This window comes from Chiroxiphia lanceolata, chromosome 13, assembly GCF_009829145.1.
Source record: "Chiroxiphia lanceolata isolate bChiLan1 chromosome 13, bChiLan1.pri, whole genome shotgun sequence".
Classification (NCBI taxonomy): Eukaryota; Metazoa; Chordata; class Aves; order Passeriformes; family Pipridae; genus Chiroxiphia; species Chiroxiphia lanceolata.
The window spans coordinates 577,781-598,074 of NC_045649.1; the positions used below are offsets into that span (position 1 = coordinate 577,781).

The 20,294-nt window shown below is 44.1% G+C and overlaps 1 protein-coding gene across 4 annotated transcripts in view; it reads left to right on the forward strand.

Annotated features, from left to right (window-relative positions):
• OSGIN1 (oxidative stress induced growth inhibitor 1) overlaps positions 1 to 20,294 on the forward strand; it is a 66,785-nt gene that overhangs the window by 36,772 nt on the left and 9,719 nt on the right. The window contains exon 1 of one of the 4 annotated variants that reach the window (XM_032700905.1): positions 18,443 to 18,622. The exons of 1 other annotated variant lie outside the window; for it this stretch is intronic. In XM_032700905.1, the coding sequence (XP_032556796.1) occupies positions 18,458 to 18,622 (165 nt within the window). In that variant the 5' untranslated portion in view covers positions 18,443 to 18,457. Of the gene's footprint in view, positions 1 to 18,442; positions 18,623 to 18,904; positions 19,029 to 20,294 lie in introns of those variants that run through there. 2 more of the 4 variants (XM_032700907.1, XM_032700909.1) reach the window with 2 other exon arrangements.

Below are 20,294 nucleotides of genomic sequence, written 5' to 3' on the forward strand. Positions count from 1 at the left end.
GACAGGGGTCTGGAGCACAGCCAGGACTCTGCCACGGAGCTGAACAGCTGGGAAGGGAGAGGATGGAAAAGAGGCCAAATCCTGGAGTGCTGTAGGCAGGAATTCAGGTAGACCTGTCTTGGATTTGATGGAAATTTGCCATATCTCAGGAGCTTGAATTAGGTTTAATTCAGTAGCATTTTCAGATGTAGCCAAACTACCTCTCCTAGCACCAGGTCTCTCTGTTCCCAAGCATAATCCTATAAGAACATAGCACAGGGCCAAGGAAGAAGAGTTTTGTTACCCCTCCTTTGTTCCCAGAGAGCAATGCAAAAAAAATTACAACCAGAATTAGTGTTATGGGAAACCTTAGTGGCAAAAACTCACTGAAATGAAAGGAGTGTATAGAATATAGGGTTCACAAACAGCAGCAGCAGTGCCCAAGCCACTTCTGGCCAGTATTTACACAGAGATTATTTCCAATCACAACTGGGCCAGGTTACTATTACAGTAAATTTCTGAGCTTCATTTCACAGTGCTGTACATCCTGGCTCCAATCTAGTAGGTTATTTAAGTGTCTCCCTAATCTGCCTAAGGAGGGCTGTAGAATTCAGGAGGTGTGTTGGGAGATCAAGACTTGAGCTCTCAAGTCAAGGCCAAATCTGCTCTGGGACTTTCTGCACCCCTTGTTCAGTCCACCAAGCAAGACTTTCTTCATGTGATTCTGTTAACTACTGGATAATGGAATCACATCTTTAGGCCACATTTTTCAACAGGAACTTCTGGATTTTCGGATCCTTATCTCTTCTTTTCAATAGAGGTCACAAGGTTTCTCTTTGAGCTAACAGCTTGCAGCTCTGTTTGGCATTGTGAGTCCTCAGGCTCTCTGAAAAGCCAGTCTGAGTTATTTATCAAATGAGTTACCAGCACAAATGGATAAAAGTACAAATACAAACCTCTAACAAATGTGGATCTGCCCATACCAGGGGCAGTTCTGCAGTGGAGGGGAAGCCTCCAGTCATTGTGGATCTTGCTAAATTCAGTTCTAGCTGGACATTGTTGAAACAGGATTGAATGTGGATTACATCATCAGTTTGCATGTGGAGCTTGTGTAACTTTTTCCTGGAACTTCATCAGATTTTAGAAAGTGGATTTTTACATATTATGCTCACACGTAAGTGTTGGCATGAGGGAAAAATTCCTACAGTTAATAAATAAAACCAGGATGTCCCAGGAAATCTTAACGCTCTTCCAGAGTAATTTTGGCACTTGTCCCTGCCCTTAAAAGTCCTTTATATTGTTCCATTATAGTCTGTTCTATTCCTAATTATTTAAGAAACTGAACACCTTGGATAAATTCTCACCTGATGCTCTGGGGAAGGGACTGTGGAGACCTTTATGTAACTGTCCTTCAGCTGGGAAAGACAGAAACCATTGGCAGCACAGGCTGGAGAGAGCAATCACAGGGTAAGTTCTAATCAAGAATGGGAATAAGTGCAAGAATGTGCTGGTGTTTTGGAGTGACTTGCACTAGAGATGTGCTGCAGTCATGTTTCAGTCAGCCAGGAGTGTCTGGGCCAGATTAAGTGTTCAGTTGTCTGCAATACTGACACTGCAAAGCAATGGAGATGAGATTTTTTAGAAGCATCCAGTGGACCTGTGTGCTTTTGGAAACTTTACACAGAAACTTCTGTGTGTAGGGATAATTTGAGCTATAAAAGATGATTAGTGATTTAAAAACAAAAAACCAAACTAAAACATTGCTTTAATATTTTAGTTAGCTCTTAAGTAAAGCAAAAAATGTGAGCTATTTCTTGAGTCAACAGCTGTTCTTGCCAAAGCCCACAATGAACACTCGGTCAGGAGTGGTACCTCACCCTCATGACCCCTAACCATGCTGAAACACAGCTTTGAAACCTCCTGCTCCCTTCACTCTGGTGTTTTCCTGGTTGTCCACCCTTCTTCTGATCATTCCCCTCGGTGTATTTTTGGTAGTTATTCCAAATCCTTTCTCCAGCTTTCTGTACGTGGGAGGCCCAAATGCTTCTTTTCTGCCCCATTTTTTGGCTATGATTCATGTACAAAATCATCACCATCCCTTGTTGAGGACTAAGAAAACTACCTTTTTATTTTTGTATTCTATCCAGAAGAGAGCCTTAGCAAGAAGTTATACTTGTGAATAATTTAACCATGTGCTACATTCAGCCTGGCTGAACAGAATAATTGAGGTTGAACACCTAGTCCAACTGCCCTTATTTAAAGCAGGGTCAGCTAGAGGAGGTTGCCCAGGACCACGAGCAGTTGGGTTTTAAATGTGTGCAGGAATGGTCTGAAAACACTATTCCAGCATTCACCTTTACAGCAAAAGCAGGGCTCAGCTTTCTCCCCCCTTCTGCAAGTCATTTTATCCAGGTCCCTGTGGAGATCATTGTCCCTCTTGTCCAAGAGCTCCCTTTGTGTTTAGACTTGGTCTCCAGGTTCTCTCCTGCTCTTGCTGCAGGACAAGCACGAGAGCTGAGCCTTCCCCAGGACTCATTCTGCAATTGAATTCTCATCTGGAGGTATTTTCTTCCTTTTCCCTGATAAAAGTTGTCTCAGCAATCCAAAAGGGTTTATGGAAGGGTATTTATTTTAAAGTCTTTCCAGCCTGCTGTGCTAGCTTATCCCTTTTCATGGTTCTCTCTCCCAGCTCCCTACTCTTTCCTGTCAGTGCCCAATGTCTGCTTCGGTAAAAGTGCAAAGTGCAGAACGAAGAACCAAACCAAGTGATTTTACAGCACTGCATCCTGCCCTGTCTGTTCCTCACAGAGCTCTGCAGCAGCCTTTTGCATTTCAAAATTCCTTATCATGCCCCAGCCCCTCCCTGGCTGGAATGAGCAATCCTAACTCTTTCAGTCATTGTGGGTGTTACAGTATTCTGGCTTTCTCTTTTCTATGGACTGTACTTTATTTTCTGTATATTTATTATGTAGAAACAGCATGTGGCTTGGTTCTTGAAACTGGGAATAAATCACTGATACATCTTCTGGTTTCTGGGTAGACTCTGGGAAGGATCTGAAGGCAACTGTAAGGAACTGTAAGAAATTATGGTGTGGAATTCTCGGGGTGAAGGTTGGTACATTGTTCCACTGTTCTTTGTTCTGCAGTAAGCACACTGTGACTATTCCAGGTTATCACTGATGCCATCTAGAGCAGAACTGACCTCTTCATTCCTGCTGGGACTTTGTGGGGTTTTACTTTGAAACCAGTATATACTTAAGCCCTTGTGGTATCCTGTGCACGTCATAGGGGATGGAAGAAGCTGGCACTGGCCTGTGAGTGAGATCATTTGTGTATTTAACATCCCACATCTATGGCATGAGCTATAGGCACTAAGAACAAACTACATCTATAGGCACATCTATTTAAGCTTCTTTGGACAGGTTTAATGTCAGTTTGCCTGTTGTCTACAAAGTGCTACATACTTAGAATATGGGCTAGAAGGAATTTTTAAGCCCAGGTAGTGAATCTGTGGCTTCCAGAATATCTACAGCTTCCAGAATCCATTTCCCTGTCCTGTTTGTGGACAAAGCCCTGAGCAGGAAGGTGGCTCTGAGAGCAGGTCAGGAGCAGTGAGGCAGCAAGGGGAGAGCAAGGGGTTGAAATGCAGATCCTGGGCAGAGCCTCAGGGGAGAGAAATCAGGACCTGCTGATGCTCTCAGGGTCCTGACACGTTCCAGCAGGTAGAAAAGAACTTGCACAAAAAAGATTTTGCTTTTGTAAATGGCAGTCCTGTGTTTAGCAATGTTCTAAAAGCAATGTGAGTGCAGCATTAGCTGAGAGAGCAGAAGCAGATCTGGACCAGGGTGCCAGAAAAGCTTTGTACAAGGGGGATTTTTTATTTGGAATGTTCCAAGGACACAGGGTTTTGGAATGCTTTGGAACAAGAAAGCCAAGTCATTTTTCTGGGTGGTGGTTTTGTGTTTTGTGGGTTTTTTTCCTTTCCTCCAGTTATCTAACACTGTCTCGGGTAGGTGAACTTAAATTACCTTTTTCAGTATCTAAATTTCTGAAGGAAGGTTTTTTCTCTGCATTTCTTTTTTTCCACATATCTACATTTTTATAAGTATGTCTTCAACTTAATTCTGCAGTACTTTTATTTGGACACTGACCTTTGAAAACAACAAGGACATTGACTGTTATTTAGCACAGCATGCTGATCTGGGTGCATTTGAGCTTCCAGTACAGTAAATATTTATTGGACAGTAAATAAGATTCCTAAATAGATGTATCCTTGCAATGAGGAGGAGGAGAAGGATAGAGGACCCAATCTGAGCTAAGACAGGAATGTCAAAGTTATTTGTGTGTTGTGGGAAAACAGCTCCTTCATCTAATGGATTTTATTTCTCAAAATACCTTTGCATACTCTTCTCTCCATCACTAATGATAAAAAGCAAAGCATTTCTGGTAATTGAGAATAATACTGGAGTGAGGGCCAGCTCTTGTTGAACGGTGTTGTATTTTGCTAATTCCCAGGCTGTAACGATAAAATCTGAATTTGACCATGACACTACACCTGAATTCCTCTTGTAACTGCATTTAAAATGTCCTCAGGGGTTCGTTTGGCTGCTCGTGTCTCAGTCGCTCAGACTGACCTTCCACAGGGTGGCACTTCAGGTATCCTGATGGAATCTGTTCTGTGCTTCCCTACAGCAAACCAGGCTGCGTTACAGAGCTCATCTGTAACGTGCTGCCTCTGGCTTCCAGTGTCTCAGGGCTGGAGTCAGGCTGGAGCCCTGTACCCCCAGGTACAGCCCCTCGGAATGCGGGCACACTGGATGGTGTATGACTTACAATACAGCTTTTGTGCCTGTTGGCTGTTTTCCTTGGGAAGTGCATCCCAACAAGGCTCTGTCAGTGCTGCAGCTGGAGGGGTGGCAGCTCAGGAGGGGTGGCTGCAGGTCACTGCACACAGATGTGGCCACAAGTGTTGGGAGTGTGTCAGCTGCAGTTCACAGGCTGCGTTTAGAGGAATGAGGACCAACTACCACGGGAAGAGAAGCAGGATTTTTATGGAGGGTAATGTATCTGATTGATACAATGCTAATGTAACTGTATATAACTTTAAAAGCCCTCGAGAAACCATGAACACATAATTCTGGAATACGCTTAGTTTCTCTTGTGGTGTTAATATACCAAGTGCTGAGATTTTCAGATTACTCATCCAGAGGCATGAGTAATTTTTGAAAAAGGCCTCTAATTATGTGGTAAAAAAGTCAGATGTTCGTCATTACAGGTCTGTAGAAATATTCTGTTTAAACTGTTTATATTAGCTTTTGAAGGGGTTGTGATCTCATTTTTCTCAGTGAATAAATCTATTTTATTTATTAACATGCTCTGAAAAATATTCCCTGCCCATGCAATAGAACTGCAATCGGGGGTAGGAAATTCAGAGAGCTCAAGTGACTTATGAAATGTCACTCAAGTCTGGAAATAACCTTAATATCTAGGTTGTTTTTGTCTACTAGGTAATGCTTCTGTTAATTAACAATGTAAACTCTTCCTTTCACATAGATGTCTTCTGTTATTCCTCAGCATCTTTCCCACTTGTAGAAAGAGGCCAGGAAAGGACTCTTTATCCTGGAGTGATTGTGTTGAGACATAGGACTTGGAAATCTTTCTACTCATTGCTTTTAAAATCACATTCTGATTTTACATTAACACTTTTCATATCTAGGCATAGCTGAAAAGTGCTCTGAAGGACAGGACAGACTGAAGCAAAGCTCCTGCTGCTGCACAGTGACTGTGCTGCTGTTGGAGTGCTGGACAGTGAGCAGAAGCCTGCAGGGAGCTGTGGAATTGAGGTACCCCCTGACAGGGATGAAAACCTTTCTGTCCCACTCACAGGAGTCGTTCCTACCTGTTGATCTCCCTGAGGATGCCCAGGGCAGTCAGAGCCCATGTCCCTGGCAGGGCAGGTGCCAGTGCTCTCTGCTCTGACACAGCTCCCTGGCTGGGGGAGCCGGTGCCTTTGCATCCAACATTCCATTTTGGAACGCTGGGACAGGAGCTTTCCATTCTTTGGCTATGTACTGGGAGTGAGGGGAATGTCATTGCAAAGCTGTGGGGGCTGTTGCCCTGGCTGGGCTCAGCACCACCTGCAGCTGAGCTTCTCCCCTGCACTGCCTTTGTGAGCCTTTCCTGGACCGAACTGGGGGGAGTGGATGGTGGTTATCACTGAGCAGGAGGAGTTTGCCCATCCCATGTTCCATCAGTGTGTGTGAGATCCAGGTAAAACCCAGCTTACAATATAACCAGGCCTTTTCAGACCCAGCTTGGTTTTTATTTTCTGTTGAGATGACAAACGCCCTGAGTGGGGCAGTCAGAATGAGGGGAAAGGTGACTGGAACTTGCTGGCAGGAGTTTAATGAGTGTGGGAGGAGGGAGCCAGGACACAGCTGGTCAGTGTGGCCTCACTGCATGGGGGAGGGCAGCAGCCCAGCCCTGTCAGCATGAACAGAACCCTGCAGCTGAAAGGTTAAAAATGCACCCCTCGGTCTCAAACTGGCACTTCAGGAGCTGGCTGCCCTGCTCTTGGAAGGGGCCAGAAATGTGAAAATGTTAGACTGGAGAAACTGGAGTCCTTCTGTGCTGCTCTCAGCAGCAGTTAGGGAATTTAAAGAGCAGCTGAAGATGTTATGAAAGCAAGAAAGGGACCTCTGAATTTCTGTTTTCACATAAATGGACACAGCATGTGATGGACTGAAGCAGACTGTTCAGATCAACTCTGAATTATCTGTGCAGGCTGCTGCTGTGAGCCAGAGGAAGGAAAGACTTGCAGCTGTAACTTAAAGAAGCTGCTACCATAAATGGGGCTGCAGTCACATCAAGGTTTCTATAATCTATTTTATTTATTAACTCAATATTTTTGACAAACATTTAATAGTCTTGCATCTTGTAGGGCTGTGTATTGACCGTGGGAGTAGTTGTGCACCTTGTTTCAGTTCTGTTGTTTTCTGAGAAGAGTCTGAGGAGGTTGTTGCAGGACAGGTTAGGAGCACATCCCTGAGAAATGGAGAAGGACTGGCAGCCCACATGGGCATGACCATCTTAACTGGTTAGTGTTACTGTGTTTTACCTCTGTACAGGGACTTAAAAATACTCTGGGCTTTCCTTTGACAGTTTTGGGATGGAGGGAGACTCGTCTAGCTTAAAGCTCTAGACAAGATATGCTCATTTTTAGTATTAATTTGTCTTTTTCCATGCTTAGAAACTCAAGGAAAATGCAAAGCCCTACAAGAAAAGCAGCAATCTGATCCTAGTTTAATTAATCTTCACTTTACCAAGTTTCTTCTAAAACTGTGAGATTACTGCCTTGGTGTGTCAAAACACATTGTACCTTTTTCTATATTACAAATCATCATGATGTATCAATTATGTAGGAAGGCTAATCCAAATGCCCTCAGAACTAATTGGAATGTTTAGCTTTGCTTCAACAGGCCTTTCTACTTAATGTGGCGTGATTTGGCTCAGATTCTTTCTGAAAACAAAACACACAAGATGTTCCAAAAGTAAGTTTTTGGTAATGTTGACAGGCACCTTCAGCACCAACAGCCTCTCTTGGTAGTGTTTCAGATGAGGGGATTGAAGTGGATAATTAACATTTATGAGCTGTATTTACACACTGGAAAAAGTTTAGTGTTTTATCCCTTAAAGATTGACTGCCTTGCTCAACACTAAACTGAGTGAAACCTGGAGGATAACGACCTTGTTTTTATGGCAAATGTAAGGAACTGGCTAAGGTTGTATGCAGTTCTGGCAGCTATCTTATGGTATCTCAGCTAACAAATTCCCTTTCATCCCTCACTGGTACTCAGCCAGAATGAACTCCTTTGTGGTGCCTGATATTAGAATGTTATAACGAAACTCTATGAAGTTGAAATTGAGGCTTGTTTTAATGTGTTGCTCAGACACTTCTTGTATGTCCTGGACTTGTTTCAGAACAGCCTTATGTTTGTGAGGTCAAATAAGCCAGGCAGGTTTTTGAGTTAGAGGCTGGTGGGGTCCCTGCTGTCCTCCCAGTAGCATTTCCTCAGGCCAGGCCCCTCTGGAAGTGTGGGCTGGGGCCATTCCAATGCAAACACTGGGATCTGTATTTCCCAGTTCAGAGCAGCTCTGTGCTGAGCAGTGTCCTGTGGGACAGGATGGAAGTGTGACACCTCTGTCCAGGGGTGCTGCTAAACCAGTAAGGTCCCCCCAAGGACTTGTCTCCCCTAATCAGCTGGAGATGGGATTGTTTCCCTTAAGGCTCTTTTTCTCCCCCTGCCATCTGTCCCCAGTGAACCTGCCTCCCTTGCTGGGCACATTCTTTGGATGCACCAAACCCTCCTTCAGCAAGCTGCTGAAATGTCTGCTCTGCACCAGTGGATATGCCAGTGTTATTCCCAAAGGGGTATTGGGCAACTGGTTTCCAAAGACTTTGGCAGAACCCTTACAGAGTGGATGTGGAGCAGGGAAGGTTTGGTGTGGAGTTCTGCCTGACTCAGTTGTTTCATTTCCCAGCAGTCCCAAATCAAGCTCTGCTCTGTGGCACGTTACTGTGGACAAGCCTTTACCTGTGCCATGGCATGGAGCCATCTTTTGTGAGCTTTAGAAAAGAATCTTTGCTTCTTGCCTGGAGAAATACGGAGCAGAAAAAAAAGTAATTTTGTGAGTTTCAGTGAGGAATTTTAGTAGGGAAAAAGCCCGTGGAGGCAGCACAGTTGCAGTATATGGGTCATCTGAAACACATAATGTGAATTGGGTAGTAAAGTAGTCATCCCCATCTCAGCAAATTAAGTTAATTATTATTTCTAGACAATTAGAAAGAGTAGGGGAGAGTGGATAGATGTTTAACAAGTTGATCTTCCAAAGGTCATGGAAGTAATTTCTCAGTACAGGCTGAAGATAAGATCAGAATCTGTGGGACAAACATACCTCCAGAATAAATGCAGCACACAAAAAATTTTAACACAGAGTTCAGCAAATATGCTGAAACAGACTACTTGTTTTAGTTATTCACATATATACTAGGAAATAAGGTTGTATATTGGAAAATTTGCAAACTGTATAAACTGCAATTCTGTAGGAAATTGCAACATCTTGGAGAGATGTGAAACTACGAAGTGATGTAGCTCTAAAGAAACAGGAATATCTGACCCAGAGAGTGGCCAATTGCCCAGGGATTGTTGAGGGTTTTGGCAAGGACTGAGTGCTGTGAAATGCACCCTGGCCTGCTGATGCTGAAGGGTTTAGGCACGGAGCAGAAGAGGTGCCTGTTCCCAGCAGAACATGCCTGAGCAGTGCTGGGGATGTTGAGGAGGCTGCAGGGCTGAGATGTCTCAGGCCAAAAAGCACAGCAAGCAAATGGGAATTAATTTCTGGGGGGTCATGTGCTATAGCTAAAGATGAACCAGTATTGTAAGTAACTATTATAAATCACTTAGTCTATTGGATTAGAAAACTCTATCACTTTTTAATGAGGTGCTCAGTATTTGTGATCAGACACAGAGAGGTGTGGCACAGGTTGTTCACTTGTATGGATAATTTCTGTCCTAGAGTAGTCGTGTGATTGAAGCACAGGCCAGGAGATCTAAGTTCACTCCTTGCTTATGTAATGGCAATTACTAAGCAGACATTTAATCTCTGAACTGTTTCTGTGTCTTTAAATGATAGAAAGCATTTATGTAACACCCAGTCACACCTATGTGTGGGTCACATGGGGCAAACTGACAACCTGTTAAGATCAGAGGTTTTCCCTGTATTGCTAAATTCTCCTATTGTTTTGTAAGAGGATTTCTGCTATTACATGTTCATTTGGGTGCCACTTGCTTATTTGATTGGATATTTTTTCTTTTCTACTAAGCTTTTGTGTATTTGTGGTGATTGGTGCACTCTCAGGATGCAGCTTGGTAATGACACTCTGGCTTTTATTGTGTTCCAAGACCAGCAGCAGGACAGGTTTGCTTATCCTTTCCCAAATGTCAGAACAAGGAGAAAACTGTCAAGACTTTATACTGAATGCACCTTGTTCTTAAGATATGAAAGCATTGCCAAGCTAAGTGGTATTCAAAATCCTGTAGCAAGGCTTTATGGGAACCTAAAAAAAAAGGCATTTTCTAAAATTGTGTTCCATTGTAAGAGTTTGTATTAATAATACAGGTGTAAAACTTTCTGATGAGTCTCCATGCAAAGGGGGGTAACATTGCAGTGTGGGTAACACACACAGAAGCTTTGCTGTCCCAGGCTCAAGAGTCTCATCTGTGTTTCCCAGGTACAATAAGCATAGGAAGTATTTTAGAAGCCCTGAACATCACCTTTGTGCTTCTTTATATCCATTTTGTCCACTCCAGGTTAGCTGAGAGTTCAGCACAGTCACTGATTGTGCCTGTACTTTGCCTCTCAGATCTGTGACTAACAGCCACTCCTGAGGAAACCCAGAGGAGACTTTGCATAAACTCTTCAAATGTGCTGTTTTCAGGTGAGAGGACAAGAGCAGATGAGATCAGGCCGAGGGATGGAGTGCAATTGGAGGGATGGAGTGCAGTTGGAGGGATGGAGTGCAGTTGGAGGGATGGAGTGCAGTTGGAGGGATGGAGTGCAGTTGGAGGGATGGAGTGCAATTAAGAGCTCTTTGTGCTGCTCTGCTGTGTTTACCCAGGGCCTCCTCCCTGCCCAGGTACCAGGTGAGAACATGCTCCTTCCCACATGCCCTTCAGTTATTTTGGTGAGGTTTCTTTGGGAGCAAGAGGCATCCAGAAAGTCTCCAAGGCTTGCTGCTTTGCTTTTATCGGGCGTGTGGGTGACTGCCTTGGTCTGAAGAACAATGTGTGCAGTGCTTCTGTACTGTCATGTTGCTTCACACTTTTGCACAATTCCTATGGGTTTTCTCATGCTCTGGCACAGGTCCAGGCAAGGAAGCTCAGTCAGAGCAGGGATGAGCTTGAGCTTGAATCTAAGGTTGTGACAAATAGTCCTGTGGAACTGCCAGCTCAGGGCTTTCTGCTACTGCAGCAAATTAAGTGCTAGGAAAGGATGGAGGCCAAACTAGAAGACCGGTGCTTAAACCCATGGCTCATCTGTGCACAGATTGCTGGATTATACAGTGGTGTTCTCATCTCAGCATATGGGAGATCTGGAGAAGGTAAAGCAAGCTGATACAAGATATGGAATAATTTCTATATTGGGAATCAGAATGAGAGGAATATAACAGAAATGTATAAATTCGAGTGGTGTAGAGAGGTATCAGCTGTGTAACCTCTCTTTAGTACAAGTACTAGAGGCCACATGTGAAAGGACTGGGAACTAGATGAAAACAAATGGAAGGGACTCACAGGTGAACAAACCTCATCAGACTGCAGCCAGTTCACTCAGCTGCACATACCTGGAGGCAGGGGAAGACAAAACACAAGCATCACATGCTTGTCCTCTTCTCCCTTGTGGGTGTCTGCTAATTCCCACTGCTGAGGGTGGGATCCCAGGTTGGATGGACCTTTTGAGTCCACCTGGCCTGTCCTATGTGTGTCCCAAGAGCCAGTGCAGATACCCTGAGCTCTGTGTGTGTGTGACAACCCTGTCACCTGTGTGACCATTGGGGCACAGGGAGCTGCACAGACAGGGGCACAAGTTTCCTGGGACGTGGCAGAATAGGTCTGACCTGCAGCTGTTGCTGAGAGCCTTGAATGTTCCCCTCCAGGGTGGCAGGAGTGCAAGAGAAGGCTTTGGGTAACACCCTGGGCAGAGCTCCCTGGGAGCTGATATCCCAGATATCCCAGACAGCCCCCATTGCTGGGCACCCTGGGGCCACCCCACTGTGCCCTGCTGAGCACACTCAGTCCCACAAACAGGGCAAACCAGGTGCCCACTGCCACAGATCTGCTCTGGGGCTTCAGCCTGGACATGAAGGGTCACCCAACATTACAGGGCTCAGGCTCTTTGCAGAGGTTTTGCTCCCTGCTTCAACCTTAGCATTTTCACAGTCAAGATAAATATTGACCAGAAACACCACCTTCTTTTCATCTGGGCTTGGAACAACTTCTCTGTGGAAAAAAACACCCTGGGGTGTGCCACTGCTGGCCTGAGAGCTGCCAGAAATCTGAGTGGATTGGAAATAAGTTGCCTCTCTTGATTGAATAGTTATTGGCAAAGGCATAAGACTAATCCAGAGTCTCTCACCTCTAGCCTAGAAATAGCTGCTTGATGTACAAAAAATGAAGCACACTAAAAAAAACCCCAACAAAACAACAACAAACCCCCCTCTCCCCACCCGACAAAACAATAAAATGTGAACAAAAGGAATACACCTGAAACAGAAATAGTAAGTTTTTTGTAAAATAGCTGGGAATGAGAAACAAGGAAGATATATCTAGTGAAATTTCTCCAAAAAAAGCAGCACAACTTGAACAAGATCTTCAGGGGATTTGAGGTTTTAATCTGATAGAAGCTGGATATGTACATTGACAGATAATTCTTGCTACAGCAGCACTGCACACTTGTTTCACTGACCTGTGCTCAGCTTTAGGCTTTGACATGTGCAAAAACGGGTGTCTGTCAGTTAAATGTGGAATTGCACAAACAGCCAGGTATTTCTAAAACAAATGCATTGGTAAATTAGTTACTGAACAGCTTTATCCCTGTGCAGAAATGCAGCTTCTTTCTTTCCTGTAAATCCACTGTGCCAAATCTTTTTAGACTTTATAGTGAATAACTTGTATGTTCCTAAACCACAGAAATGACCCCAGAATGTTGGCCTGTATTTCAAAATAGCACATTCTATTTTACAGGAAGTGGCAGCTCCTTTCATGTTCCAGCCTCCTTAAACTAGTCTAGAGACAGCTGACAATTACAGGTGAGAAACCTTGACCTAGGAAATAATTTTGTTACACTTTAATGCATTACTGTTACATGTGACTAAGTGATAAGACTGTCTCTGTAAAAGATTATCCAGTTTTATGCAGAATAATTCCAGGGGACTTTCTATTTCACTCCTGGCAGTCAGTGTTACTGTGAAGGGAAGTTGGGGCCTGAGAAACTTCCATTTGAATATATCACTTCAGCTGATCTTTCAGTGTGCATGAAGTCCTCTTAAGAGGAAAGGACTTGCACACAATAAGCACTTAGAATTTCCCAGACACTCTTAAAGTCACAGCAGAAAGGAAATGTTGCAAGTCAGGAATATCAGATTTGGTAACCTGGATTCAAGCAGCACTCCTTTGATAGGATCAGATGCTGAAGAGGCAGATGAAAATAAACCCTGAGGGTAGGAAGTTGCAGGATGACTCCAGCCCAGTCCTCTTCTAAACCCTCCCAGCTAAAAACTCTTGTGCTGCTCTGCAGAAAAGCTTTTTGTCTTTGAGGAATGGAACCTGCTGGCTGTGTAGCTCTGGGTGCCCTGAGCTGTACATGTGCCAAAGCCTTTCAGAAATGCTACAAAATCCTTTATCTTGATTAACTGATTCTTGATCTTGATAAAGTAAAAAGAAGTTTAAAGTTAGGTTAAAGAGCTACAGAATGGCTTAAGCTGTGGCAAGAAAATGAATCCAGGAAACTCCAAAGGCTTGCTGCAGCCTCATTTCTGAAAGTTTGTGTTACTGAGTTGAAGAAGCTCTTTGCATTACATCCTCTTTTCCATTTTTGAATTACTCACTTGTGTTTGAAAAGCCCTGTTTTGCCTTAAGGGAAGATAGGTACAGAAAGGATGCTCAGTGCTCATGTTCACCTGTACCTATTACTTCAAGTTTTCTTCTCCACTGGTTATTCCTCTCAAGAAACTGTGAACATCCACTTCTGTGTAGGATATTTTCTGATTTGCAGCATATGTGCACATCATAATATGGTACCACAGTTTATTAAATTAAGCTATCAGTTGCTAAATGCCTGTATAGACTAAAAGAACATAACCAAACACTGACTTTAAGTTTGTAGAAGCTAAAGGCGGTATCTTAAAATGATCCTGCTATCTGTAACTCATGTAAATATTTAGGTATATATTGACATTAGGATAAGAAGAGAAAAATTCCCTATCAGCTTCATGAGCAGTTTAATCTTTGACTAGGTCATGGCTGCTGTTTGTTTGAAATGAAAGTGCATGTGGTTACTTTTTCTCTCAAACACATCAATGTGGAGATGGTGATGGAGGTCTGAGGGCAGAGCACATGAGCTGAGCTTTCCTCTGTGTGTTGCACTTGGGGAACAAGGAATCTGCAGAGACCCAGTCCTTGTGGGAAAGGAGCAGTCCCTTGGGGAAGGCTGCAGTCCCTGGAGCCCAGGACTGTGCCTCTCTGCATCCCACTAGTCCCTGAAAGGGAGCACATGTGCTGGGAAGCAGAAAGTGCACTGGATTTGGCTGTCACCCCCTTCTGCTGTCAGCCAAGGAGGGAAATGCTGATCCTGGCCTGGTTCCTAAGGAATGCAGGCACAGCCACCCAGCACTCTGCTGGTTCTCTGCATGGACACTTCACATGTGAACTCCCAGGGAATATTTTTGCAAAACACCCAGTTATCTCCCAGCACAGGGGGCTTCTTTGTCCTTGCCAGGAACATCTTTCAGGGTGTGTTTAGAGGGATCTCTGGATCTCTGTTCCTGCTCCCTTAGCCTGCTAGAGAAGATGTGTGCAATGTCCCAGCAGGTCATTGTTACTGTGCAATAGAGTGCCCACACCAGCCCTTACTGCAGAGTGGCCAAAGATGGGATTACATGAAAGCAGACAGAGCTTCACAGCCCTCCTGGGTACTGGGATTGATTCTCACCTCCCCACGTTTATTTTTTAACAGTTGTTTTCAAGACAAAGTGGTGGAAGTGGCTGATGGCCTTGGCCAATGAAGGATGGTGAAAATCTTTATGTTTGTCTCATTAATTTGAGAAGACAACCCTCTTGGAACAGATAAAGAATGATTTCAAGGTAATGGGTTGAGAGCAGGGAAAACCAAAATTCACTCATTAAAAATAGTTCCAGAAAAATGTAAGCTTTTGCTTTTTGCTTTCCTCAAACACATTTCCAAGTTACTAAGATAAAACCATTTCAGTATTTATCTGACTGGAAGGTCAATGTTCCTATGAACAACGAAAGGGTGCAGTGAACCTTCACTTCTCTCCCCTTGGATCCAGCTGCCTAAACACTGCAAAAAGAGGTATGAATACAGATATGGCCTTGGCAGGGACATGGGAAGGTTAGGACATGTGCTCTGTGCCAGATCTTTCTTTAGAGGAAGCCATGTGGAAGCACAAACACACGTGGGAAGGCACAAGTGTAACTGGGAGCAGAAGTGAGTCTCACACTTGCAGAGCTCCCTGAGGGCTCTTTCTGTCACCCCAAGCAGCTCCCTGGGCTGTCCCGTGGCTTCTACCTCTGTCATTGGCACAGCAAGTGACAGTTCTGACATCCAGCTGCTGCCAGAGGTGGCATGACCACAGCTGTGCCAGGACATTTCCAGGGAGCATCTCGCTCATCTTGGTCTGGGTTGTGGTGTTGGTGACAAATGTGGGTTTTCTCAGTCAAAGCAAAAAGCAACCAGGAAACTGTTTCAGTATTGATGTCAAATCATTCATTATCATTATGTATGTGGGTTCTAGTTTTGGTACATATGCTAACATACAACTTCTAAGTGTTAGGTTCTCCTGTGTGAAAAAGGTGGAGATGCATTAAGCAGCAACAGAGTGAAGCTGGGCTTTAGGTACTGCACAGAGATCCTAGAGAACCAAATACTTGGACAGGTTTTCCAACACTTGATTTTGGTATTCTGTCTTAGATTAAATGATCTGCATTCTCTGTGTGTGAACACTTAATGTTCTCTTAGGCAGAAAACATGTAGAATTTTATACTTCTGTTTTACCCTAATTGACAGCAACACCAATGCATCAAAGCACTGCTGTGGCCCATGGAGGATGACACTGGGAGTGCTCCTCTCATCATGAAAAACCAACAGAACATGAAGTTCCAGTGTGTGAACCAGTGTAGTATGTCATGGTAATTTAGCACAGAGCATGGTGCACCCCAAGGCTGGCTGGAGGGAAGGGTGGGTGCTGCAGAGGTGCTGTAGGAAGGGTTCTGCCAGAGCTGTCAGAGCAGAGGTGACAGCAATGAATTCTGACAGCAGAGCTGAAGCTGCCCTGAATCAGGGCACAGCAGAATCAGGGCTGTCTGACAGGTCTCAGGAGTAGGACACGGGTGGGTGGAACTCAGACAACCTGAGGTCAAAAGTCAATAGGTGACAAGGACCTTTCTTTGTAAGGATATAGGGTTCAGGTTCAGGTGCAAAGTGTTCCCCAGAACAGTGCTCTGGTTTGTCCATGCTCCCTGGCACAGCCTTCACATTTTACCTTGGTTAAATGCAGCAGCAACTCGTCTGAGGTCTGAGAACTGATTTGTGCCTGGCACGATGGGAAACACTGACCTTGGCAATAAATGCAGCCAGGGCTGCGGTGCTGGGAGCTGCAGAGGATGACTTGAAGGTGGAATGGAAGATACCAGGGAAATCTGCCCCTCTTTTCCGCAGGCCAAACCCTTCTCAGGAGAGGAGGTGGGCACAGGGCTCCCTGCACACTGACAGGGCGTGATTTGCCTACCTAAAATTATAATATTTGCAAGGTTCATTCATATAAAAGCAAACGTGGTGTTCTAACCCTGTCTCCTGTGTTTCTGCAAGTACACAGATAGAATTGATCCTTTACATTACCTAAAGGCAATCCTCAGTGTCCTAGGTCCTATTAAACTCCAAACTCCTTTTTAAAGAGAGCAGCTTTCCACAAGCTCCTGCGTGAGCATCATTTTCCATTAGCTGGATCATTTCGTGGGGTCTTGCTACTGTCTCTTTTCTGGATAATGTTCATTAGAGGCTAAACTTTTCTATTTAATTTTTAAAAGGAAAAACTTTAAAGAACAGAGGAGAAACCCTTGCAAACAATTAATTTACTGACAGTTTCCACTTAAGTCTGACATATCTATTTGTACCCCATGTGACAGAGGTGTGACTCCTCCCTGAGCACAGTGCAATGCACCCCAATGAATGAGCCCATAAACCTAGGCACTGGTTTAGCAGAGAGTTATTTTCTCTAAAAGTCAGAAGCTCTCTAAAGACCTTCAAATCTGCGCACCTATAAAATGTTTTTGTCAGTTCAGCAAAAAGTAAGTGAATTGCACAAATTAGTAGGTCAAAAGCTGGCTGCCAGGCCAAGGGCAGATTGCACAATTACTTCCTCTTCTGGAAAGTTTATGCAAAGTGTTGGGCTGAATTATTTGTTTCCAGGCAAGGTACACAAGGAGAAACCTAACATTTATTTTTATATATATATATATTTTCCATATAGTGTTTGTTGGGATATCTATAAAAAAGCCACACTCAAATTGCTATTCAATAGTCTTATTGGACAGTGGGTTATTGTACATGAACATTTTCCTGCAAAGAATTGTACTTTACACAAAACTATGATAGAGCTTGTGGTTTTGGAAAGACTTCACGTGGTTTTGGCTTTATTTGTGAAGGTAATAGAAATGACAGTTTTAAAAATTCCTGTGGGAAATGGGGAGGGATTCCTACTTTTGTACCTGAAGGACAACTTCTGCTGATTTGCACACATAGGAAGTATTCCCGATTTTCCTTATTAAAAGCCTACCAAAGCATCATGTATGGTTTCCTCCTGTGTCCATGGTACCAGCAAGTATTGACTTGAACATCTTTGTTCTAAAATGTTTGAGATGCAATGCTGCACGTCAACACATTGAAGACAGATTTTGAAAAACCTGGTAAGAGGGCAGTCTTACATCACCTAAGCAAACAAATGCCTTACTTTCTCTGAAAGCCTAATTCTTCCTTGACTAATATGGATAAAGTGGTTTCATGCCAATAAGTAGCTGAATAACACATACAAAAGCCTTTGCTGTCAAAAAACCAGTATGAGTTGTTTAAGAGCTCTGTGCAAATGCCACCTTGGATAAAGGCCCAGGAACTTGAGAGAGACCTTAAGCAAACCCCACCCCTCAGTCTGACAGTGTTTGCCCAGTCAGGTTTGTCAAAGGGTTGACTGGGAGTTTAAGTGAAGCAACGGTTCAAAAAAACTTATTCTGTTGGAATTAAAATAGAGTATTATATTAAGTATTGAGCATTCTGCTCTGATGTGGGTTGTGAGAGCAGAGAAATCCTTCTCATGAACAGCTTTTATCTTTCAGATCACATGGATGACAGTGTGCATCCTGGCTGGCCCTCAGCAGTCCTGATTCCCTGGAAATGGTGGTTTCAGAACAGATGGCCTCAGAGATAAACACGGGCTGCATTTCCTGCTCCAGCTGAACACTTTGCTGTTAAAGGATTTCATGTGCTACGGGCACTTTAAATTTGGCAGCTGGATCGATCAGACTCTGAACTGAGTAAGATACCTGGGATGAAAATCCTGCTGTGGTTTAAACTTTACAGGAAGAAGTTTGACTCATTTTACTGCTACTGTGCAAAAGGTTTATAACACTTTATGTCGCTGAAGAGAAAAAAATATAAACTGAAATCTGTCTTTTCAGACACACCAGCTCTCTCTGATGCCCTGAGGGTTAAAAATGAAGATATTTGCTCAGTGCAGGCCCTGTGCCCTGCACGGCTCCTCTCAGCCTCTGCTGCAGTCACAGTCAGACGAACACTGGTAAGGACACAGTCAGACGAACACTGGTAAGGACACAGTCAGACGAACACTGGTAAGGACACAGTCAGATGAACACTGGTAAGGACACAGTCAGACGAACACTGGTAAGGACACAGTCAGACGAACACTGGTAAGGACACAGTCAGATGAACACTGGTAAGGACACGGTCAGACGAACACAGTCACCACATCATTCATTCAGAGCCGGGCGGGGAAATTCCTGCTGACTCATGCTTAGAAACACTTTCCTTGCTCCACCTCCTTCCCAGTGGCTCCTCCTCTCCCTCCCCGCTGCTGCCTCCGCTATTTAAGCAGCTGTCCCAGGGCAGAGGGAGGGTTCCGGAGTTGTGGTTTGGGTGGCTGTGCCTGTGCAGACTCTCACCCAGATCCTCACCTGCTGCTGAAGGTAAGGAGGCTCAGGCAAGCACAAGGGGCTCTGTCTGGTGCTGCAGCGTTGCTTTCTGAATATCACAGGGCTGCTTTCAGAACGTTATTACAAACCATAAAGTTGAATTTTTCCCACGTACTTTTGTTGTGTTTGGGTGGTAACTGGTCTGACATGTAAGAGTAGTAATACAAGGGGGGAGCTGACTCCTGAAACTTGTAGGGAAGTATAAAATGTAAAAGCTATTGAGATCTTTGCTTTTTTAAAAAAGTACTAATTAATTAAATATTAAACTGGTGAAACAAATGGGTTGATGAAGGAGCGAAGTTGAAGAAAACTATAGTTGCATTTGTGCTGGTGTTGTTCTTATTTAAAACTGAGTGTTGTGGTGGCTCTTTCAGTCTCTCCAGTATTTATATACTGGTTGCATTGCTCTCTTGAACACTCCCCATGTGCTCTTCAGGCCACACTTGGTGGTCCTTACTCAAGCAAAATCTCGTGGCTCTTACAGGGAGAGCTGCTTGCACGTGGCTGATGTAACCTGGCTCTTTATTTCTCTAAAGATCAGTGGCCTTGTGTAGCTAAACATATCTTTGCTTTTTCTGACTTCAGACCTGTTTGTCATGCAGCCTGGGACTGCTGGGGCCACACTGACCCACTCTGAGCTCCAGCCACACTTTGGGAGCTGTAGGTCCCTCTGGACATCGGGCTGTGTCAGGGAGGAATGCAGAGTTTGGCTCAGAAGGAGCTGGGTGCTTTTCCAAGCCAGAACTATTATGTAAAATCACATAAGACACTGAAATGCTTTGGAAGCAGCCAGAAGACAGATTGTGAAACTTGCAGCATTGTCCCAAATGAAGAGAAAGGAAAGGAACATCCATTTAAAGTTGGAAGCCCAAAGCAGGAGCCAAAATCAGTGTCACTAAGCTGGCTGAGTGTGAGTGCCCAGCACTAGAGCAAAGAAGGGTGAGAAGAGTAATCTTGAGTTTCTTGCTGTCTCAGGCTTTTTCTTGGTGCTGACTAGTTCTGTACAGACTTCAAATGAACTTCAATGTCCTGTATACTTTCCAATAGTCTCTGCAAGAACAGGCTTCCCTCTGCTGCACTGCATTGGCTGTACGGGTTATTGAGGTACAGGAGTCTAAGGCTGAAAAAAGAAAAGTAATTAAAATAATCCACCTTAACTTGTAATGGCAGGGAAAGTGGATGTTTGGCCTGAAACTGAAATGTCTGAGGTGATCTGAGCTCAGTTTTACCCCCAAAGGCAAACATTTAGCCTACAGGAGG